This window comes from Copadichromis virginalis, linkage group LG2 (assembly GCF_057382275.1).
Source record: "Copadichromis virginalis isolate Kocher_CV1m ecotype Utaka linkage group LG2, C_Virginalis_male_GT1.1, whole genome shotgun sequence".
NCBI lineage: Eukaryota > Metazoa > Chordata > Actinopteri > Cichliformes > Cichlidae > Copadichromis > Copadichromis virginalis.
In genome coordinates this window covers 26,212,796-26,238,340 of record NC_140619.1, presented here as the reverse complement: position 1 = coordinate 26,238,340, position 25,545 = coordinate 26,212,796, and the positions used below count along the sequence as shown (strand labels likewise).

General features: G+C 40.5%; 1 protein-coding gene and 1 long non-coding RNA gene across 2 annotated transcripts; both read right to left on the bottom strand.

Moving 5' to 3' along the window:
• Positions 1 to 6,063: 6,063 nt before the first annotated feature.
• On the bottom strand, positions 6,064 to 8,870 carry LOC146717417 (uncharacterized). The gene is made up of 3 exons (XR_014923384.1): positions 8,613 to 8,870; positions 8,156 to 8,246; positions 6,064 to 7,569 (listed from the first exon to the last, which is right to left on the bottom strand). It is a non-coding gene; the product is annotated as an uncharacterized LOC146717417 (long non-coding RNA).
• A 417-nt stretch (positions 8,871 to 9,287) lies between these two features.
• LOC146717416 (E3 SUMO-protein ligase ZBED1-like) lies at positions 9,288 to 12,277 on the bottom strand. The gene is made up of 3 exons (XM_085475798.1): positions 11,155 to 12,277; positions 10,350 to 10,969; positions 9,288 to 10,262 (listed from the first exon to the last, which is right to left on the bottom strand). Exons 1-3 carry the CDS (start codon positions 12,017 to 12,019, stop codon positions 9,867 to 9,869), a joined length of 1,881 nt encoding a protein of 626 aa, XP_085331924.1. The 5' UTR covers positions 12,020 to 12,277; the 3' UTR covers positions 9,288 to 9,866.
• Positions 12,278 to 25,545: the final 13,268 nt, after the last annotated feature.

Genomic DNA, 25,545 nt, shown 5'->3' with positions numbered 1-25,545 from the left:
TCAATATAAATATTTGGTCTCCCTGTATTGAAATGCAAAATATCGAAATATTATGCTGTATCAGTACTATATTAATCACTCAAAACTAAAAGGACAGGGGTAATTAACTTACAGTTATAGCTAGTGGCCACTAACAAAGAAATGCCAGTGTGTCTCCATGTCTACAAAATGTGTAAGTAGTCAAGTATTTCTCAGCAATTTAAATGGTACTAAGGACGCACCACAGCAGGTAGATCTGCATCTTCTGATTTGGCAAATTTTTACATTGGATACTGGTCCTGATACAACCCCAGATGAATCTGTATCTCCTCCCAGGTCTGAGGACCAAGGATCTTCGGCTTAAGTGTAAACCACTACTATGAAGCCTCTATTTTAGCCTCTACACACACACGTACGTGTGTGTGTGTGTGTGTGTGTGTGTGTGTGTGTGTGTGTGTGTGTGTGTGTGTGTGTGTGTGTGTGTGTGTGTGTGTGTGTCAGAATACTTTATTAATCCCGAAGGAATTGGGTTTAATTCCTTTGGGATATGGGTTTATTGTGAGGTTGTACCCCAAGAGGCACCCCTTTTGTCCCACAAAATTTTTTTCTGCAGCTGTAAATAGTTACCTGTGACTGACAGCACTGACAGTTATTTAACCTCCAAGGACCTGGCGTCCACATATGTGGACATCACATTTTGGGTTATTTAGACCAAAATACTCAATTTTGCTCTACAAGGGCCTGATATCCACTTACGAGGACATTATACTGCTAATGTTCCATCAAAATTTTAAATGAATATCCTCATATGTGGCTCTTATTTTTCTTAAAAACAAAAATAAGGTAAAAAAAAAAAAAATTCTGGTAATTCTTTGTTTTTACATTCATCAGGTCCCAATCAGCCTAAATATCAAAGAGAAATTAAAAATGCATGCCGTGGAAGAGTTCGGGTCTTAGGAGGTTAAAGCAACAGTTAAATACATTTCAGATATGATTGCCAATAATGTCTGTAGGTAACAGCTCCAAACTACTGAAAAACAGATAAAAAGCAGATTATATCTTAATCACAAAAACATGCTTAAGCCTCTACAGTAAAAACCCTAGAAATGATTTAGGGCAACTCTTGGCCCTAAAGCAGAAGCAGGAATTATTTTAGTTCATGTTTTTCTGACATTTGTGTCACCCCTCCCAAGCCCTGCACAGTTCTCCATTCCATTCTTCCTAACACAGTTTTCCACCCTCTTATCTTGATATGTCGTTAAAAATAGGCCTTCTGTCAATACAATTGTCTCTATTTATAGCATACAAACAGCACTTCACTGTTGTCTTTCTGTTGCCCATTCTGTTTTGTTAAAAGTTTTTTTAATAGTGTTTTCCGGCTGTTTTTGTAACACTTTTGTAATCTAATTCCTCACGTTGCTGTCTACAGTCTGTCAAATGGTGCTACCCATGCACAAGTGTGTTTTTAGACTTGTGTGTTAATAGTATGTCAAAACGAGTGGATGCACGCAAAAGGGAGATACGCCATCTGCACTTGGACAGGCTCTTCCCCTTGGCTGATTACTGCACTGTCATAAACAGAAATACAACCAGGCACAGGGGCACACAAGCACCAAAACACATACACATATAAAGACACACACTGATGACACACCGCTGACCCTACACGCCCAAGAAAAGGCCTGTCTTGCATAAACAGAAATTCTTCTTTATCTTTCTGTTTTTCCAGCAGGCTGTCCCTCACCAGGGTTTTCTTCCATCTGTCTGTCAGTAGTGCTATTTTCAGGAGCTTTCTTTAGAAACTGGTGTTACTTTAGCAGCAAACACACTAAAAATATGAATTTCTAAAGGACCTAAAAATACACAAAAGAAGGAACCAGTGGGAGAAGAGGATGTGGAGGAATAGAAACAAATGTCTGAACACTGAGTTTGTGTTTATGATTAGGGTCACAGCTTTCATCTGCCTTTCATATTCACAGAAACAAACACAGATATGCTTTGAATAAAAGCTGTACACAGGTTCTTTTGGTGGATTTACAACCTCAAATCCAAAACAGTTGGGAGGCTGTATAAAATTCAAATAGAAACAGAATGGAGTGATTTTACATTTGTCATAAACCCATATTTTATTCACAATAAAATACACAGAAATACAAAAAAAAGAGATATTACTAGTTCATTAAAAATATTAGTTTGTGTTGAATTTGATGGGAGCAATGTGTCAAAAACATTGGGATGGGGAAAAAAGCTAAAAAAGTCAGGGGGTACTAAAAATAAAACAGCTGTAGGAACATTTTTCAACTAATTACCTTTATTGACAACAGGCCAGTAGCATGAATGAGTATAGAAACAGCATTTAGAGAGGCTCAGTTTCTTAGAAGTAAAGATGGTCAGAAGTTCAACAATCTGCAAAAAAAGCACATCTATAAATTGTGGAACAATTTCAGAATAGTGCTCCTCAATGCAAAATTATGAAGGCTTTGAATATCTTGTTATCTACAGTACATAATATCATCAAAAGACTGAAAGAATCTGGAAGAACTCTGATTAATGTAAAAAAATTTGATCTTTGGGCCCTTTAGGCTGTACTGTCTTAAAAACAGGCATGATTTTGACATGGAATGACTGCATTGGCTCAGGAACACTCCCAGTAAATCCCAGTCTGTGATCCACAGACTGGGATCAGCCATCCACAAACGTAGGTTAAAGCTCTGTGATGCAAAGAGGAAGTCATATGTGAACATGATCCAGAAATGCTGTATAAAATCGATCTAACAGCAAATAATTCATGGTTATTCATGATTTAAAACCCATAAAACTACAAAATAAAGTGTCATTGTCTAAACACATATGGACCTACCTGTAGTCCAGCAGAGGTGTTGAAATGATCTTGTTTATTCCCCAGACAGCTACCTGCTCTGTTCTCACTTGGGTGCAATCAAACATCACAACGTTGTACTTGAAAGCTAGCAAACTAATGTTTGTGATCTCACATTCAGCTCCACTACGATCTCTAAAACATACACAAAACAACTGATTGCCCAGTTATTGCCATTGTTATTGGTTTCCATGCTTTTGTATAGTACAGGGGGAAAAGCAGATGTAGATAAAAGGTTCAGTGCAGCTAGCGTCATTATGTCAGGTGTCTTCTACATGTACACATGTCTGTTTCCATCCGTGTCATGAGATCACAATGTGACCAAAATCCTCTTTGAAAATAGTGCGACGTGCACAAATTATACACCTCGGTGTGACTAGATGACAGCTTAAGCTACATGGTGACCACATGACACTCTTTATCCAACTTATATGGGACATTATTACTCCTAAACACAAGTGCAGTGCCAAGTAGAGACCACCAGGAGCAAAATATAAGCTTTTTCTCACCCAGAGAACAGTTTAGCTTTTCAGCAGCCCTCCTACGACGTGTGGGATTTTGACTGTGCGATACAAAAACACTGCAAAAACGGTCTCACGTTTCTTCCTGTAAGTGTAAAGACCATGAAAAACCTTCATATTTCACTGATTAAGTGTGGGACAATGTGAGTTCATGTTCCTCTGATAAATAACAACTGGAGTTGAAACCACACACACTGACCACTTCCTTGCCTTATTTGAACCATTGTGGTCACATTAACGTCTTGACTTCCGAATACTGTAGTCTCACTGACTACAACACCTTTTTCTCACTCTTTCCCCTTCCTTCTTGTTCTAATTTGGTTTGTTTCTGTGTGGGAGCTCCGGCTGTGTCATGCCACTGTGCCACCACATTCTTCCCTGACCAGTTCCGGTCCTGTCTCATAACAGAGAACGAAAGAGAGGAGAACAGAGCCAAGGGCTGAGGCTGGCTGCAGTGACAAATGGAGAGACGTCAAGAGAGGGTGGCCCAGTGAGATCACTGCGCCTCTGTGATGCCATGGAAATGCCAGTGGCCTCCGCTGGCCCCTGCGTGATAATTTTCAGTGAAAAACCTAAATACATGTGACATGGCCAGTGTTCATACACTGATTGAGCTAATAGCAGAGCACAGTTTTAAGAGGAAATTGCCTCACAAGCTCCCCATTAAACAGTAGAGCTTCAGTCTATCTTCCATAAACACAGGGAAGCTGAAATAACAGTGTTTGATGTGAGGAAGTTTAATTGTTGTGAGGATAAAAGAGCAGAAGTAGGCCCTTTTTTTTTTTTTCGAAATAGCTTTTTGTTTTGTATTCCTTATGGAAGAAATTTTTGTGTTTTGCTGTTAAAGTCTTGACCTTCAAGTGAATAAATGGGAAAAAAAAATGCCCTGGCTGGACACAATTCACAGACAGGCAAAAACACAATACCACAATGGGGAGCCCTTTGCGGAGTGGTAGCACTTTCACATTTTCCCCTCGGGTTTGGGCTATTTCAGTTTCATGTTAGTATTTTTACGCACACAGTCAAAAACCCACTTCCTGGTTGTTTTTGGCCTTCTTAGTATCTATTAAAAAAGGCTATTCATTTTTAAAGGTTTAAAAGCTGAGCTTCCCGTTAAAGAGAACTGCCTTCATGAGCTTTTGTGTTGTTTCTATGGAATGTGTGTAAAATTATGCGAGACCCTTACTCGTTTATAACTAAAGTAAGTGTCCACCTCAGCCAGTGGACAAGGCCGGCATGCCAAGCATTACTAAGCAGCATTACTCTTTAACATTGCTATGTTAGGAGACAGCCAGGCACCAGGCCTTTTAAACCTGGATATATTATGCAGCCATGTTCAAGCTGCTGTGCTATGATTAGATCATTTCAAACACTCACTGATGGAAAAAAGTGTAATGGAGTCTATTAAACATTGTCATAACGGAAGTTATATTGCAATTGTTCTTTCATGGCTTCAGTTTATGACTTTATTTTGATACCAAACTGCAGACAATCAAAAATATGCTTTACAAGCAGAGAATGATCAACAACCTCTGTTTAGATGCAATTCAATTCACCCATATGGTGCCAAATCACAACAACAATGACCTCAATGCAATTTTTATTGCAAGGTAAAGACCCTATATTAATAATAATAATGATAACAATAATAATAACAGTAGAGAGAAAACCCCAGCAATCAGACAACCTCCTGTGACAAGCAGTGGGCAACATGATAAGTTGAGTGTTTTACAAATGGTCTTTCAAGAATTTTTGGAGATTGGTCTGTGAGACAGCTGGGTGTGATGATGGCTTTTTAAAGTAATAGTTTAATTCCTACCATCTAAAAGGCCTGTGGTATGTAGCCCAATACAGATAGATTGATAATATTTAATACTAAATCACTGATCAGTGGAAGGACTTCTTTGAGTAATTCTTGTAGGAATGGAGGCTGATAGACACACTGACAGTTTTATTAAAGATAACTGAGAAAGATCGCTCTGAGAGAAAGAGTCAGAGCAACTATTAATAGTACTGAAAGTAGTGTCTTTGAGATAGTTATTAATAATTTCTCTCTCTTTGTTAAAGATTTGTTTATGAAAAGAATCATTAAGTCATTACTAGTTAAGGTTAAAGGAATGTTTGGCTGAACAGAGCTCTAACTCTTTGTCAGTCTGGCTACGGTGCTGAAAAGGTTTTTTTTATATTCTTCAGTTAGCTATGAATAGTTTTACATAGGGCTTTTTTTTTTTTAAATACAGAGGACAGAGTCAAATGCTCTTGGTGCAACCTAGGTCCCAGCTGAAAACCAGAGGTGATTGTGCCTTTGCCATTGCTGCACCTAACCTCTGGAACAGTCTTCCAGCTGATATTCGCGCGTCTGGATCTATTCAAACTTTTAAAACACGATTGAAAACGTATTTATTTGATCTTGCATTTTAGATTTATCGGATGTACATTTTGTACTTTTATTGCATTTGTATGTAATTTTAACCTATTGTGTCGCTGGGGTTTTCTAGTTGATATTTCCGTGTTGATTTTACCTAACTTTTACACTAGGTGTGAAATATTTCTTTTAACATAGTACTCACGGGTTAATTAGTGCTTTGTTTAATCTGGGAATGTATTTGTACTTTATGTATCTGTATCCATATCTAATTAATTTTATTTCATATTTTATTATTGAGAAGCACTTTGGAGTACACTGAAAAAAATATGTTGTTGGATTTACTTAATTCAATGGTGGACATTTGTTGCACACAGATGTTTTGCTTTGGCAGCAACTTAAACAATTGAGTTAAATTAACACAATTTATTCATGTTCAATAAACTTGTGCAATTTGTGTTGATAAAATGTGACTTAAACATGTTTTGATGAAGTAATTTGAGCTCTTGGAATATTTTAATCCTTCACAATTTTCTCACGTTATCCCAACACGATTCAATAACTTTTACCCAATACTACTTGGTCACTTAAATACTACATGTTATCTTCAAATTACATTTTGCTATTATATTCTAGTATCAAATACACAATTTTCAAATGGAGGCCTTATAACAGATTGTATTGTTCTCTTCCAAGATGGTTGCTGGCATCCACCAGTAACCTTTCAAAACAAAATGTCTAATTTCACTGCAGTAGGTAAAGAATTAAACTGACATTACTCCTCTACTGAATCTATATAAATCAACAGTTAAATAATGTCAGTTCTTCCGTGTTCTCTGGAATCAATCACAGCAAAGAAATTGGACTGTTTCTTTTGAAAAATGTTGGGAAAGAACAAATCAAAACATTCTATTTAAGGCCTCTGACGTCAAGATTCAGTTAAACAACAATTATAACTAAACAATTTGAGGTAATGTTAGTTTCCATTAACATTAAATTAGGTTACTGAATTGGCAAACACCTTCCTATTAACACTACCCATTTTACCCCAATAACTAAAGAAATTAGCACTTGCAGGTCAAAACCTTTATTCAAGAGACGCAAAAATAACATTGATACAGTGACTGTCAAAAAATACAGCACTGATCATACTGTGACATCTTGGTTCAAAACAGCACACTTAGAAATATTCAACGTTCTTTACTTCAACTGAATGAAACTGAAAATACCATTTCACACGACCCATATGGGATATTTAGACTGTATAACTGTTCACGCTGCATCTCTTCACTAGTAAAAGAAAGAAAAAATACAAAGAGAAATTTAAAAATGCTGCCAAACAGACAAACAGAACTTGTACAGAGCAAAAGGAAAAACAAACAACAACAAAAAACGGCTCGTCCTCATGGCAGTTGCAGAGTATATAAAAATGAACCCTGCGATCCGTTCCTGGAATTGAGCTTCAAAAATGCAGCAGAACAAGTGTGAGATTTAAATGTCCTCTCACCTAGAGCTGGTCACCTCACATGCATAACAGTGAGCTTCGTTGCAGGAGCAGTTTTGTCTTAGTTTTGTCTCACTTTTCTTGAGAGCCGAGTTGCTTCCAACTCCATTACCACCCATTGAATCACCTCAAAAGTGTAGCAGAGTTGTGATGGGTAACTCATGTTGAAGGAATAAAAAAGGTCCAAACAGCATGGCTACTGCAAAGGTCACGTTATCCAGATCTTGAAGAACAACATCAGAAAAGTCATTGCCTGCTGCATCCTCTGGAGACAGATGTTCATTGTGGTTTTCTCAATCTGTGCAGTGGCCTCAGTCAAGTCCTGGTTAAACAAAAAACATTTCTTTAAGATTCCTTTTTAAACTCATCTCTTTTGAATCTACCAGTTCTAATGTTAGAGTAATTTAAACCAATGCAAGCAACATAGTAAATAGCTATAGCCAAAGAGTGGCCTGCCATGCTGCCATTCATGGTCTAACAGAGTTTCTAAGAGAGGGTGAAAAACATAATAATTTCAAATGCTTTACATTAGTTTTTGTTAGAAAGACACCGGCCCATCAGAAATCCAGGTTATGTCACTCAGAAGATGTTAGAATTTAGACTTTCAGCCCCACAATTTGGTTAGCTGTTGGTCATTTTTTCAAACAAAAGCTAATATAAATATTGGTGGGATTTTCCTTTGTTCATTAGAATGACAAATTTAAAGTTTTTTCACACTGATGTGACCCCTAATACAGGGGTGGGGATGGGGCCTCAAGGGCCGGCGGCCGAGTTCACTACCAGGCCTCATGTGAACTTCAAATTATTAAAGAGGACTACTGGTCCTAACCAGTCCAATGAGGATCAAGTGGATAACTAAATGCATTTTTAAATGTTGCAAAGCCACAATCTACTCATAAAGCACTCACCATGAACTCCTGCACCAAGATGTTGCAATTGTCTTTCACACAGATGCGGAGCACTTTGATGAGGGACTCCGAGCATTAATGTCATCCTTGACTATTATAACAAAGAAAACAGAGATTTGTGAACTTTTCAGTAGCACAGAAGAAAATGATCCCAGACAAAAACTCTTGACTTTTTAAACCAGTCAACATGCAACACCAGCATCTACAAAGCAATATCAAAAGTTCCTGTTTGACATCAACTTTATGGATATATAGTTTCCAGAACATTTATTTTTAAAAAAAGATAATTTTTTCTCAGTGGGCCAGTAAATGCATGACGAAAATTATGGCATCCTTTTAGTGGAATCATTACTCACAGGTAATAGTTGACTGTTTCAATGGATGTAGCATAAAAATCTTTTACTGACCTAATGCAATACATATACACTTTGTAGTTAAAGAATTTTAAAGTTCTTACTGTCATTATGGCAGCTACATCCTTTAGCTTTGTGCCCTGTTCCCCCGATCACTTTGCAAACACTTTCAGCAGACTGTCAGAGAGAAACTCAGCTCCGTCAGAAACCTTGACTGTAAAGGCATGGTTGGGATGCACTGGAATGCTGCATTTTATCTGAAATGACATAAAATTATTTTGAAATAACAGCAGGCACTGTGCTTGGTTAATCAGTAATGTTTTGTTGAATAAAAACTGTGTTTCCAGATCTTATGGGATTAAAAAAATCCAAAGATGTTGGTTTCTGATTTGCAACCCAACAACCCACAAGTTACAACCTCATTTCAGTTCAAGTGTGCATTAATGCGAGTCCAGTAATCACCTTTCTGGCAATACATACAGGTATAAGTTAAACCTATGGCAGATTTTGTGTAAATAATCATTCTGTACATTCGATAATCTTTAATCCTACAACTGTTTACAACTTGCATAGTTCCCATTTCTGTATAGCTGTATATCCCAGATTTCTGTAAAGTTATTTATTTCATATTCTGTATAGTTTTTCATATTTATATCCTGTTCATATCCTGTACATAGCTTGTACTCACTACAGCCTGTACATACTTATAGTTATAGAATATTCACAACATACTTCATACCGTGTACATTATAACATACCATAATAGACCCATTTCTGTAATAGGGCTGCACGATATTAGGAAAACCTGCGATGTGCGATAACTGTGATCAATACTGCGATAACGATATGACTTGCGATAAAATAAATAGCAAAAAAAAAACAAAAAACAAATACATAATTTCCGTTTTACTGCACAGTTTTATTTAATGAAAGCTGCTGTATTAGCAGTGTAACAACAAAGTGCAGTCAAACATTGAAACATTGCCCCCATAAAAAAATTTCTGAGGCTTGAATTCTGAAAGACATCCTTCCCGGTCTCTATAATTAGTTTTAAATAAACATAACTTAAATTATACTGCAAATTATCTCTATGCAGTTGTTCATCATTTTACCACTCACCAAGTAGTTATGATGCAAGTCAAAACTGGAGTGGAAACTTTACTAGATTAAACTATAGGTAAGAACTTGTCTGCTGTGGGAACACACCAAAGAACAATTGTCTACCTTTGTGGTCGTACTGGCCAAGACTAATATTATCAACAATTAAGAACAATGTAGGTAGTGTATTTTTGTAATTTTTTGAAAAAAAAAAAAAAGGTTTCTCTATCTTGCATTCATCCTTCCTGAGTGAATGTTTTTTATGGCAAGTTCTTGTTAAGGAAAACCAACATGTTTACTCTCCAAGGTTTTAAACATGTGCGCTGACATGTTACTATGTTTCCTGATGTACTAAAAAGTCTCTCTGAAGGTGAGCTACTTGCAGGTATGCAGAGATACTTCCTTGCAAGCTTGCTTAGCTGTGGGAATGTCATTTTGTGGAGTTTCCACCATGCCAAGGGGTCTTCCTCACTGTCTATGGCCGTGGATAGCAAGTAGCTGTTAAGCTCAGCTTCAACAGCTTGTGAGAGATGCATAAAAGAGGAGGTAGGGATTGGAGCTGCCTTGAAGAAACTGCCCAGGGACTTTTTTGCCTTCTTCAGGGGACGACTGGGTGGATCATCTGTCTGGGCCTCTGGTTCAGCGGAGCTTCTCTCCTGGAACAGAAAGCAGATTATAAGAAAAGTAAACATTTTGGACTAAATATGAATTGAAAGGTTTTATATATAAGCATGCATGAATACCTTCTGTGCCACTGCTTCCATTTCTGACATCACTCTGGTCTTGATGTCTGAGACTCGATCAGTGCTGGTGTAGCTGACTTTAAATCTGGGATCCATGAAGCACGCCATGTCCATAAGTTCCTGGGTAGCTGGATTTTCATATTTAGTAATCAGGTACTCGAGGATTTTCTTCTTAATTGATTTTGTCAAATCACTGTCTTCTTCCTTCTCTGCAAGCACCGACATCTTCATCAGATGAAGGACTGGTTTTACATATGAAACACTAACGTAGCTCTCACCAGACAGGGCATCTGTAAAGTCTTGCAGGGGGTGTAATGCCTGGTTGACAGACTCCAGTACCTCAAGATCCTGCCAAGTAGGAATCAAGTGTCTTGATTTCTTGTCTGCTGAGATGACATCAGAAATGGCCCGCTGCTGCTCCAGGACTCTCTCAATCATCTTCTGCCTGGAACCCCACCTGGTTGGGCATTCTGTGATCAGTGTGTGCTCTGGGAGGTTGAGCTTCTGCTGTGCTTTTTTCAGAGCCATCTTTGCTTTCCAGCTGTGGCAAAAATGTCCAACTAACTTTTTGCAAAGTCCAATGGCTCGGGCAATGCGGGCATCATCTTTGATAGAATTTTCTGGAGAAATAAGAGGAAACAAAAAAACTGTCATGTTTAAAACCTTTTTTTTAAAAAAAAAAAACTAATTGAAATTTATAACTAAAGTTGTCTAAAAAGGTAACATTATCCTTATCAATATCAATTTGATAATAATGTATAGCACATTTTCATTGCTAAAAAGATCTGCCTTGAATAAAACTTACCGATTGCAAGGTGCAGCCTGTGTCCAAAACACTGAAGTCTGACCCAGTTGTTTAGCTCCGTGGCTCTCACAACATTGGCACCGTTGTCTGTGGTGATGCACACTTGTCGATCTTCTTTAAGATCCCAGCTGGCTAACACCTCACGTAATACATGGGCTATATTTTCACTAGTGTGGGAGTCTGGAAAATACACAGTCTCTAGACACCGTGTTTTCAGTTCAAAGTCTTCGGTGAGGAAGTGCACTGTGAAACTCATATATGGTTCCGTTGTACGACTTGACCATAGGTCTGTAGTGCTTGCGTAGTTTTCAGCTTGGCTCAGTTCAAACATGACGGTCTTGCGGCATGTTTCATACATTTGTGGAATGGCGACATGTGAAAAGTAGTTTCGTGAGGGGATGCGGTATCTCTGGTCCACTTTATGTATCAGACTGGTGAAGCCCTCTCTGCTAACTGTATTTATAGGCATCATGTCTTTAGCCAAAAAATGTGTAATGGCCTCTGTTATTTCTTTGTACCGCTTCGACGTTTTCTCATAAGGAATTCCACTTGAAAAACTCTGATACAGAGACGGCTGTTGGACTGCTGCGCTCTTTGTCTTAACATTAGCAACCTTTGTTTGGCTAGCCCTATCTTTCTGGAACTCTTCAAACAGTTCTCTGTGGTTGTATTGAAGATGATGGTGGAGATTAGTCGTGTTTCCTCTGGTGGTTGCCACGAGTGTTCGGCAAGTTTTGCAGAGTACCTGTGTTTGGAGAACGTCGTCTTTATCAAATCCAAAGTACCTCCAAATAAGTGAGGTACTATTTTTTTTTTTAGCCACGAGTTCAGTAGCATTCTCGTCACGCGTCTCGCTCTCAGCCATTACAACTCTGACTCGTTGCTGCAGCGTTGTTCGCGCCCGACCTGCGTAGGAGGCGGGCCTCTAATCCATTTGATTGGTTAATGCCGTGAAGGGCTCTATTCGACTGGTCAAATGTGTAAATGGATTTCTTTGATTGGTAAATTCTTTACAGCACGTGTGTAAACATTTTAAGGTACCCAATTATCGCAGTTTACGCCGTCTTTTGCGATGGGCCCATCGCGCAGGCTGATATCGCGATGACAATAAATTTTCGATTTATCGTGCAGCCCTATTCTGTAATATACTCACATATCTATATTATTGCTAATATATATTGTAATATATCTATATCACTAAAGCACTTCTGGATGGATGCAAACTGCATTTCGTTGCCCTGTACCTGTGCATGTGCAATGACAATAAAGTTGAATTCTATTCTATTCTATTCTATTTTGGATCTCTCAGTTGTATTAATAGGGTGAGTATGCATGCACCTAATAATTATAAAAAACCTATTATAATTAAGTTACAGAAACGAAAATAGAATATACTTTCTTACCATAACACCTTGAACCCACAATCCATCAGCTGACTCCTGGTGAAATGCAGAATAGAGGTCATCTCTCAATGTGCAGCAAAAAAAACAAAAACAAAAACAAAAGGACAGCAGGTGAGGGCAGGAGGGGTAGGGATGTAAGCTATAGCATAATGCCGCTGATGATATTAGCTAAAGCTGTTCAATGTCCAAAATCCCACTAACACCACGGTGCAGTAAATACACAATGTAACTGAAGAGTCAGTTGACAAATCTATTCACACAGAAAACCAAATTATGTTATGAGTGCCTCGTAATTAGGTTTAATGTGATATTACGGCTCTTGTGCCAAAGACAAATTCAAATGAAAAAGCGCCAATTCTTTGACAACAGATAAAACAGCAAATAAGCTAACGGCTCTTTTTTAGCATGTTACATGGCGACACTCTAGACGTTTAACTACATTTGGCTGAAATATGGTAAAAATGAATTCAAAAAATCAAGACATACCAAAAACGTAGAGTTGGCTGCTCGACTTGACTGAGATGGATGCCTTTTTTAAACCACGATCCAAAGCCCGCGAGATGAAATCACGCGTGGTTTCACGAGATTTAACGTTGCTATCTTATTGACGACTTCACCTGAACATGATATGAACAATTTAATACACCCTTTCTGCATATCATGTAGTTTTTACACTATATAGTTACATTTAACTTTAAAACATGAGGCAATTGTGTTAAATGCATGCAAGATGCTTACATAAATCCAAGAGATGGCCAGTCCCTTTTTTTCAGTGTACCTCTGGCCTTTTAAATGTGCTATATAAATAAAGTGTTGATTGATTGAGAGGAACAAACTTTTTGTAGATATAATGAAGACCGTATTTGTAGTGAGGATGTAGGACTATTAACAAGGCAAGGGAGCTGGGCTTTGTGCTGTGTGGCATATGCCAAGATAACTTGAACTTAGTTACAGCACTTTCAGAGACATCTGCTAATGACGTTTATTCCCCACACGCGGTTCATTCCATAATTGTAAATTGAAATGTTATTAAGAAATGATCAGAGAATAGGAAATACTGTCAAGTGTTCAGTTTCTGTACCATATGTCAGAACAAAAATTCATGTCAGCAGTAATGACACCCTGTGACATCAATGGAGCTTGCTAAAATTAATTTTGAATGAGTGTGTAACTTTGCCAGAATGAGAAGTGTGGAAAGCACTGATGAAGAAGCCATGCAGAGTTAACTGAATTGCCACAGTAAGCTAGGAAATCTTTATAGATACACTGAGTGAATAATTATGAATAAATAAAAAGGTTTACTCTGGAATTCCTTTGAAACCAACTACTACACTTTAAAGGTACAGAGACAAGAGACAAGGTACAATAGGCATCGCAGTGTGGTTAGCACTGCTGCCACACTGTCAGGTTTTGGCGCGATGAACCAAACGCAGGCATGTAGAGGTAGAGGGTAAAATGAAAGACAAGCCTTTTATCCCAGCTAAAGACAGGGATGCAACAATGAGCAACACATAAAATACAAAAGGTAAACTAGAAACAAAGTGCCAGGAACATAAACAGAGAAGAGCACTTAGGCTTGAAAACACAAGGGGAGACTGACTTGACATTGCAACAAGAAACTAAAGGTAGGCTGAGACATTATAAGCACAATAGGGTGATCAGGAAAGTGGAGACAGCTGGGAACACAGCAGGGACAAATCAGAAGTAATGAGTAAAGAGGCAATGCCTATAATGTGCATAAGACAAGGACTATGAAAATAAGACAGGAAACATGACAAATACAGAGACTCATAATCATGACACAGAAACTGACGCAGAACGAGAGTAAGAAACACCCGATAGACAGAAAGAGAGTCAGACAGAGATTGAGGGGTGTGTTGGGTTGGGGAGACCAAAGATAAGCAAGCAGCGAGACATGACATGATAAACTTAACTTGATAAGAATAAGGGAACAGGATGTAAACTGGAGATCTCAAATATAGTAGCAAACTGACAGGGAATAGAAAAACTCAAACACAAGGAAATGAAACATAATAAATATAATCTAGAAACAATCGCACTTCTCAAAATCCAAACCATAATGAAACAATAAGTGTCAAAAAGACTAGAAAACCAAAAACAAGAATCATGACACTTACAGCAAGAAGGTTCTGCCTTCTCTGGGGCCTCTGAGCTCAGTCTGCATATTCTCACTGGGCGTGCAAAGACAAGCATTAGGTTCACTGCTGATTTTAAATTGACTGTAGGTGTGACCGTGAGAATGAATGATTGCCTGCGTCTTTGTGCTGGCAATGTTAACTAGCGACTGGTCCCAGGGTGTACCATGTCTTCCATCCTATGGCAGATGCTCCAGCTCTACTATGACCCTAAATTGGACAAGAGGAAGTAAATATGTAAACATAAAAACATCATTTTTAGACAGAGACGATACGTACTATAATTCTCTGCATCAAGTTTTATTTCCAGACTATAAGCTGCGAGATTTCCGATTATGTCTATGATTGTCTTCATTGCCTCGTCACTCCTTTTTCCTTCCCTCCCCTAAAATCAGTGTCCCCCCTGCTTTGAGATTTTGACTTGATTGTGGTGGGAAGTTCAATGTCCAGTGAGCATTCACAGAGTAACTGCTGTTTGATGTTCAAGATGTTGCATCACGGTTGAAAAATTGTTCAGCAACAGAGTGGAGTGGATGTTTCGGCCATTTCACAAACCAATAAACTGTCACTCAAATGTTGCTACATTAAAAATGCCATGCATTCACTTTTATTAGGGCATTATGACTAATATCAGTCCATATCAGAAAGAGGGTGACACGGGCACTATTGGATTGGGAAACACTGTCTCCTCTGACCAACTACCTGACAACCACCTTGTATTTTTTGACCGCTGTCGGCCAGGTTTTATGAAGTCACTATTTCAACAATGTTTGCCAACAGCAGACCGCGATAGCAACTGTACATGTGTTTGATCTCAAAATGTACTGGCAGGATTTCTGTGTGATATTGTCATATGGTGGCTCACGTGTGATACATAAAGCACACAGACAGTTCAAATGCAGGTTCTGCCAGGAAATAGGAAAGCAATAAATAAGGTGTGCCAGCAAAGTAGTATAAGGAATGCAAGGAGGGGCGGAAGTAATAAATGTAACCTGGGGCCAGCTTCTTCTTGTAACTCGACACAGGTAAGACCAGAACAGGACATGATTTACAGAAGGAGGTCATACTATGGGCTCAAAATGTGGTCATAAATATTTTGTACTTGTAAATCAGGATTTGTATATGTAGAAAAAATTTGTGTGTGCGTAAAAAAAATTTGTATGTATAAAAAAGATTTGTGCGTGCGTAAAAAAGATTACAAGTTACAAGTAGGAATTTTGACCCTATTTTTCTTCCTTTGATCTGATTGGTCAATGTCATGTCAATCACAAATGTAACAATCCAATCAGAGAACAGATGGGTTTGGCTGTCGGAGGGGCGCTTTTTTGAACTGCAGCCTGCAGTGTTGCTAACTTAGCGACTTTGTCGCTATATTTAGCGAGTTTTCAGACCCCCTTAGTGACTTTTTTTCTAAAAGGCGACTAGCGACAAATCTGGCGACTTTTTCTGGTATTATTGGAGACTTATTTATGACAACTTTTTGACGTGAAACGCGTATCGCTCTTACTCTCAACAAGCAGCGGTGCTGCCGTGGGCACCTCACCCGTGCCAAAGCTCTCACAAGCGGAGGATAGTCCTCCCCCAGCAGCTATCGGGGCAGGAGACGTTCACACCCGTGCGTCCAAACGCCGCTCCCGCACTGACTGTAACACAGTCAGTTCTTCCTTTACTGTTATGCTGTTTTGTGGATCACAAGGTTTAAAACTACTTATAAACACACACTCTCACACACAAAGTAACTCCACCAGAGTGCCAATTTCGGGTCACTTTTGCCAGTCCAGGCCTGGATAAAGGAGCAGGGTTGGAATTGTGACATTAAAAAACAATAATTGCTAAAAGAAATGTAATTTGTAGTTCTAAATAAATTCTAACTGCATTTAGGATGTTTTTTTACTCACTTTATGTCTCTTCCACGATGTTATTTCTCTCTTCAACAATGTAGGTTATAATTACATTAGCATGGCAAATTATGCAAATTAGGTGATGACGTCATTTGGGGACTTCTAGCGACTTTTAGTTTTCAGTTTTCAGTTTTATTTGTCATATGCAAGTTAGCACAGGGTCAACATTGCAATGAAATCTGTTTAGGACAGTTTTAGGACAGTTTTAGTGTTTTAGGACAGCCAATAGCGACTGCCCGCCCCCACCCCGCGGTCCGCAGCGCTGTTGAAAAGGCTGTGGAAGTCCCTGTATTAAACACGTAGACCTGTGACACAAAAATCACCAAACTCGGACGACCACAGACTGTTTTCCTTCGTGGTGATGAAGGAAAACGCTGGGTTGGCATGTAAAAGGGCATTTATTCCCTTGAAAGACCTGCAGTTCAAAAAAAGCGTCCCTCCACAGCCAAACCCATCTGTTCTCTGATTGGATTGTTACATTTGTGATTGACATGACATTGACCAATCAGATGAAAGGAAGAAAAATAGGGTCAGAATTCGTACTTGTAACTTGCACGTTTTTTTTTGGCCAAGTCCACACACAAATCTTTTTTACGCACGCACAAAATTTTTTTACACATACAAATCTTTTTTACACATACAAATTTTTTTTACACATACAAATCTTTTTTACACATACAAATCCTGATTTACAAGTACAAAATATTTATGACCATATTTTGAGCCCATAGGAGGTCTGACTCACAAAGATAACACTGTTTTACAACCATGTTCCTTGCTTGCTTAATCTCTCTCTCTTTAAAAGCAGAGCTCTAGGGCCAGCTGTTGTAACCCGAGTAAACGTATGACGACGCAGCAATGCTCAGGTAGCTTCAAAGCTCCTGCACAGTCAAACGTATCACATTGCTCCCATGGAATGTTCCACTGCCACAGAAATGGGCCTGTGTTTGATTGCTTTTATTGGAAAAGACAGAGAATCCCTTTGTTCGCCGCCGACCCATCTCATTGGGTTCAGGCTAGTCAGTGTATATGGAAACAAATGGTATGTTAGCTTTCCTTCAGGACAATGAGCACTATGTCTGAGGTTTCACAGCATTCCTCTAGCAGAGCAATCCAGGGATTATCTAAATTGTTTCCATACTTTGTTTACTCTAGGCCTTGTAAATGCATTTCAGAGACGGTTGAAATTTACATTCTTATCACTGAAACTCTGAAGGGACACGTAATGATCTTGGACCAGGGTTCCTGGTCGTGCTGGCAAATGCTCTCGTCATATTACATCAGCAACAGCAGCAGCAGAGGGGATGTTATGCAACACAGTGACTACTGAGAAGTCACTGCATTGCAGTGCAAAATGAAATGTGCTTTTTTGTTGTTTTTTCTTCTTCTTTTTTTTCTTTTTTTAAAATTACACCATAAGGAAAATACTAGGCCGTATTGTATGCATGCGGGATCATGAATGTTCCTCAACACAGAAATTGAATGTGAAATAATATAAGACCTGTAACCTAGCCAGGAGTTTCACCAAAAAAGAATGTTAAACCTTTCATTGTTGCCACTGGGACCAGTGAGGTCATCCAACAGTGAGCTAGAAACTTCTAAATCTGTTCTTTTCCGTGTTATTAAACACGCACAAAACTGATCTTTAAGCTACTTAAAGGAAATTTTGGTGAATTAATGGCCAAATTCTCAGTACCCTAGTCAATGACACAACACGGTACATTCCTTGCATTTTTAAAGTAAAAAATTACTTGATAGCAAAAACACGATCCGGTTAATGTGCAGCCATATTAACTTCCGCTTGTCATATGCCGTGGGAGTGTCTGGTTGGGTGTGGTCCAGGTTCTGTTGCCCATCCCCTGGGGTGGAGTTGGCCAGCTGTGATGGCTGCCCTTACAGCCACACAGCGGTAATATCCACCATGTTAATGTAGAGGCTTATACATAACAATTGCATTCACATTTGTCTGTCTTTAAATATAGGAATTAATTTACAGGACAATAAATAACTGGTTTTGGTTTAGAATTAATTCACATATCCACATAACACTGCATTCTAAAATAAGTGCGCACATTTTAGTTTACCCTGTTATGTATGATTAATCTTTTGTTTTCTGAGTTACCTTAGTTTCAGCTGTTCCAGTCCCTTGGTTAAGGAGCCAAGAGGTGGAAAAGGGGCGGAGCGAGCTTTAAAGGAAGACTGCAAATTGGTTCATGCCATAACTCGGGACCATGGTAAACTTGGCCTCCACTGTGTTTGGCATCCGTCTGCCTGGATCTTGGATTAATGTGTTCTCTGTCTCCAGTGTTCTCCAGATACATCACCTGTCGTGCTAATCAGCAGCGCTGGTTCTGTTTTCACTGCGTTCTCCAGTCTACCTAGAACCCTAGGACTATCCCTATCTCCTCGGCCTGCCCTCCTGGCAGCTGTAATTGCAGCAAAAGGTTGTTCGACAAAGTATTGACTCAGGGGGCTGAATAATTACGCACACCCCATTTTTCAGTTATTTATTTGTAAAAAATGTTTGGAATCATGTATGATTTTCGTTCCACTTCTCACGTGTACACCACTTTGTGTCGGTCTTTCATGTGAAATTCCAATAAAATGGATTCATGTTTGTGGCTGTAATGGGACAAAGTTCAAGGGGGCCGAGTACTTTTGCAAGCCACTGTAGTTCGAGGAATTGAGTCTGCTCTTGAGTCCACAGTATTCTTGTTTGTGACACCGCTAAGTCCTAGATTACGTCACGTGACCTCCCAGAAAACTAGTCTCAAAACCTGCTCGAAGGTTGGTGATAGAGCCATCTTCACTCTCTTTTCCTGCAGTTTTTTACTGTTTAGGGTTGGGCAACGCTGAGCAGGATGACCCAGTGATTCAGGTAGGGCTGAGTGGATTTAGACACACCTGCAGGAAGCTTTGCTGTCCATGCCTGTGTCACTGCCATTATTCCCAACTTGCAAAACTCCCAAATCTAGATGACTGCTGTTAGGTGTTTTATTTCATCATTTTCAGACAGTATGGTGATGGCGATCCTGATAAGACGTGCAGGCCAGAAAAACAAGTTAGCTGCTGTCAGAAAAGAAGCATTCCAGCAATTAATTATTTGCTTGGTTGTAGATGGTTAAACCATTTTATACAGAAATAGAAAGCATAACTCCGCCTCTGTGAGAGATCGATACTGTCAGCAGTCTCATATTCATACTTGGCAGGCTTCCTGCTGCTCAAGTCATTCCCGTAAATTAGTGTTGAGGCATTCTTCAGCGATGCTTTATAGTTTACGTGCGGCCAACAGAAGGAGCCATATGACGGTTAGGGTGGGAGACAAAAAGAGGAAGACGCAGAGGAAGTAAAAATTGCACTTCCTTTGTATTGCCTGCCTTGCCCTCCCTGTGGTTAATTTCTCAAGAAAGTTGAAGCAGTTCTTTTCTGTTCTGCTTGCAATCTAATGGCATCATCCGTATTACCTCGAGGTTTGATCAGGTGAAACTCCAGTTACGAATCACTGAAACTGAACCTCTTCCCCACTTTCATTTTAAATTCAACAGAACCAGTTGTGTGTGTTTGTTGAGCACGTGTACACAGCCTTTGTGAGAAAGAAATCAGAGATACACCTGCGTCTTACTCATTTGTCGAATAAAACGAGAATCCCTGTCTACCTTACATTCTGTGGCTCCAGCATTCACACACATGCGCGCACACAGACACAGACACCAACACAGTATTAGGCCGCTTGCTTTTTATCCAGCTCTCCTCTGGTGCCTGTGTAACAGGATCCGACTGACCAGCCTTTCTCACTGAATGGAGAATGTCACAACGATAGATCTCCACTCCACAGACTCTCCTGACCTTCACACAATGCTGCTTTTGAAACTAAATGTCTCTACACACAATGTAAATGAATGTGTGTGTGTGCGCAGTAGGCTATGAGAGGGGGAATCCCTGAGAAAAACAGATTTTTTTTCCTTTTTACAGGCGCAGCAATTATATGGTGCGTTTTGCCAGCATAAGCGTATGGAGCAGAAGTGTGTAAGTAAGACTGTCTGCCCTGGGTTTCCTTGACTAAGTGTTGCCTCCCGTGATGCCTTGTTTATTTTTCTGTCGTGGGCCACACTCACGTCCTTCGTCGAGGGAGTCTGCACACAGCCTCAGCTGCTCCCTGTGGATTATGTGAAATATGCAGAGGATGTGTGGGAGACAGACATATTCTGTTTGATACTGGAAATGAAACCAGTCTAAGCAGACAGACAGTCTGATGACTTGGCTGAAACACTGAGCTGACTGCGATGAAATGACATAGCTCACCCCGCGAAACAGATATCAACACTTGCACACGCCCAATTCCAACAAAGTTGGGAGATTGTGTAAAATATAAATAAGGACTCATATGGATTTATGAGAGGCTCATAAATCCATTTTGTAGTCACGATAGAACATAGAAAAAAATTGAATGTTTGAAGTAAGAAAACCTTTTATTTTGTGAATGTCTGGGAATTGAGGAAACCAGCTGCTGGAGTTTTGGGAAACAAATGTTATCTGTTACAGGATTCTAGCTTCTCCACAGTCCTGAGTCTGATTCGTCATATTTCTAATTTTAAAGGTCTGGACTGCGGGGAGGCCACTTCAGCACAACGACAGATGAAGTGTGCCATTTAGCACTGTCATGATGAAAAATGCAAGATATGGATGGGAGCATTTTTTTTTCTTTTTTTTTTTTTTTTTGTGTCCCGTTTGGATCTTTAACCATCAGAATTGTTGTCTTAAGGCCAAGAAAGATGCCAAGCGGATTTATTTTACCAAGTGAATCATCATGGCCTTGCCATATTGGTCCATTTGATTGACCTTTATTATAATTATGAAAATTTTTTTTTCAGTTGCTACAAACGGGACAGACATGATTGGGGGATAGGACAGGGAGAAAGAATGAAAGAAAGAGAGGGAGAGAAAGAAAACCAAAGGGGAGAAGAGACGGTGAGAAGGGGGGGAAGAAAGAAAAAAACAAACAAACAAAAAACAAAACACCTGGGTCACCTGTATGGAGAAAAAAAACAGAAGAGAAAGCAAACAACAAAGAGCAACATAATAAAAAAAAACAGCACTATCACAATAAACTAGCTAGCAGTAAATATAAGTAGATACTAAGTAATAAACGATATTGTGCAGCACGCAAGATAGACAGCGCACAATGTGCTTTGAGGCAGCAGCCAAGAAAGCTGTAGTCCGCGTCTGTGAACACCCGTGTGTACACCTGTGTGCATACCTGTGTGGATCAGCATGCTTGCATTCCAAAGGTTTCTCCATGTAACGATCTGCTAGGGAGTGTGGGGGAGCCACAGCCCCGTCCTCCAGGGTATGAAGCAGGTATGGAGGAGATCAAAACTCCAGACATCCAGAGGCCCCCAGAACACAAGAGACCAAGGAAGACCAACAGAGGGGCAGCCGCGCCACTGTCCCAGTAAGAGCTGAGGAGAGTCCCAGATGAGGGCTCACTCAGCAGCCGCGGAGCAGAAGCCAGGGGGAGTTGCAGTGACGCGCCCGTGAGCTCCGCCGGCAGCCAGCTGTGCCTGAGTGACCGAGCCCCAGGCCGAGAGGCCGGGGGCACCCCACCTCCGAAGTGGCCCGAGCGAGCCCCAGGCTCCAGGCCCCGATAAGCGGCCGCCAAGGAGTGAGCCGGTGTGTACCCGGACGCCCATCCCCAGACACAAAGAACCACCAACGCACCGACACCTGAGGGAGTCCGCCACTGGCAGGGGAAGTGGTGGTAGGTGGAGATAGGCCTCCAAACCTTGGAGGGCCTGAGATGTCCCCAGAGAGGTGGCGTCTGATACCCAGCCTGACATATAGACACAGACATACAGGCACACACAGACACAAACATCCATTCCCACCCTCATGCTCTCATATGCACTTACTCCACACTCAACCAACGTGGAGACAGACATAAAGAGACGCTGTACACACGATCACACTCCCCAAGCGTACTCTACGAACCGGGTCTAGGTACCCTTGCCCCTGGAGGGGGGAACTGCACCCAGACCCAGGTGGTGTTACCCTTTTCCCTGCGGTGGGGAGAGGCAGACCGCCCCGACTCCGCAGCAGCAGGGAGGCCCCACACTCCAGACCGCAGTCGGACGGCCAACTCCTCCTCCTAGCCCCCCTGCTCCAGCAGGCCGCAGAGAATGGGGGTGAGAGAAGACTCCAAACCTCCCTCCACCCGCTCATATGTAGTGTTGATGCATGTGTGTTCTAAGGTGCAATTAAAACCCAGGAGGGCTTGGAGCTACCTGCCAGAGAGCAGAAGGTAAGCGCATAGTCCCTCCTGCTAGCCCTCAATGTCTACGTGTATTTAAAATTGAGAGGTGGGCAACGACGCCAGGGGTGAGGTGTACACCCTGATGGTAATTTGGACCCCGTGTATCGTGCCCACCCCCAAGATCCTATATGTATGTGTAATGAGAGTGTGAGTAATGTGAATGTCTAAGTTGTGGGATAAAATTGAGGCAGAGGCAGCCAGAAGGGGACGGGGACGGGGGGGGGGGGGGGGGGGGGGGGGGTAGCCTCCTCTGCACCCTGGTGACATACCCCTACTGGGAGCTAGATGGGAGCATATGTTGCTCCAAAATCTGTATAAACCTTTTATGATTGATAGAGCCTTTCCAGATGCTCGAGCTGCCAATTTCATAGGCGCTGATGCACTCCTGTACGATCAGAGATGCAGGCTTTTCAACTGAATTTGAATTTGTCTGACCACAGAACAGTTTTTACTTTGCCTCTGTCCATTTTGAATGAGCTTTGGTCCACTGAAGAGAGCAGCGGTTTGGACCGTGTTCACACATGGCTTATACTTTGCACGATGGAGCTTTAACCTTGGTTTGCAAATGCCACCCGTTCAGAGACAGGGATTTCTGGAATTGTTCCTGAGCTCATGGTGTCTTTTCCATGGCAGAATCATGCCTGTTTTCAAAACAGTGCTGCCTGAGGGTCCAAAGATCACAGGCGTCCAATACTGATTACTGACTATTTGAACCTGCTAATGTCACCGACAATGTTGCCATTTAACCTAATTAGTTGCAAAATGTCAAAAATGGGTTTATGACATTTACTAATCATTTACGATTTATACAGTGTCTCAACTTTTCACTTTATGGGTTTGACATTTGAGATACTTTGACAACCAGCTTGTTGAAAAGCCATAAATATGATATAGTAGGTTTATCACCGTTAAAAAAATCCACCCAGTGAAAGCTAGTTTTACATGTTACGTAACACCTGTAGCAACTGCAGGTCAAGTGCTTTCCCACTGTTGGTTTAAACAAGACTCTACAGCCATGTGAGCTGTGAACTAGAGAATTTGAACATCTGGGAAACATACCATGTTTTTGTTTTTTTTGTTTTTTTTAATTTAAGCCTATTAACATGTAGCTTAGACAGGATCAGAATGGGATCAACTCAAAAAAGACCTTTATATGTGGGCAAGATTTCAGGTTTTCAGAACTGGAAGGTTTCTAGGCTGCATGCATGTAAATAGTCTGCGTGGGAAAATAGAAGAGGTTTGGCGAACTCCATCAGAAACTCTTATTCATTATTTAGAGATTATTGGATTATTGTCCTGTGGAACTTGTTTTACCATATTACCTGGTGGGAACCATCCATAAAGTTTTTCTTTATGTTGGTGGAGGTTTATCTGTGAACACATAATTTAGAAAGACATCCAAAACTCAAAATCCCTTCAAGATCAGAGGAGAGGTCTGCTGAAATGTGCATGACTGTAATGTTAAAGAGAAATCACAAGAAAAAAAAATCACAAAAAGATTTGAATATGAATCCAGAGGACAGCATGAACGTTACATGTTACATTCCATCTAATAGCTGATGGCTTATTTCAGTCTAGACCAAACCGATGGATTGACCACAGTTAAGGTTTACCGGTAACCTAATGATGTCAACTGCTGCAGTAATGCATCTTGGGAAACAAAGCTGTTACAATACTCAAGTAGAGAGAATAAAATGTTCTCTCCTGGAGAAGGTGTGTAGGGAAGTGTTGAAACCGGTGTCTGTCTGGGCATGTACACGAGCGCAACCTACGAACCTGCCGTGACATCACCAGGTAATTTCGCGACTCAGGAATGCAGTATAGGCTTCCCCCGTCTTCCAGGAGTCTCCTTGTGGTACTTTTCCAAAGAAGAGCTTAATTACTTTTCCAAAACAACAGGAGAGACACAGCAACCTGCTTAACAGTTTATTACAGGAGACTTTGTTTAGTGGTCACTACATCCACTTTTACTTTTCTCCCTTTTACCTGCTGGGTTTTGTTTTTCCCCTGAATTTTCGGTTTCTTAAACGTGCAGCACCATCGATACCAACAAAAACACACGTCACCGTTTACAACAGTCAACAGATTCACAATTTATTGCACCGCTGCATCTGAGCCACTGTATCTGGGGAGCCTGTTCAGAGCCCAGAGGTTATAAAACACAGGGCTTGCCGAATGTGGCGGCTTAGAGTCCGGTTTACTCCACAACAGTTTTAGGTTTTTACGATAGGTCCACCTTTTTAAGACCTTTTTATTTTTAAGATCTCTGCAGCCTAGCAACCTGCAGCTTCCAAACAATGCGTGCAGGTGTGGCGAGAGACTCTAAAGATTAAAGAAGTCGAGATAGGGAAACCAAACATAGTAGCTATACAGTGCACTGTGTTTTCATAGCCAGAATCCCCACACCACCACCCCTACCCACCCTTACTCTGTATTTAGCACCCGACCCCCGCCTACATGACGGGGATCTACAGATCACCATGACCTCACCATGTAGGAGGCTTGTGCATCCACAGGATCGGGGGATGACATGATGTCATTAAACTGAACACGTACACCCCCCACTGATCACGACCTAGACTTGACCCCAACGTTAACACGAACCTCATGTTTGGTCTTCA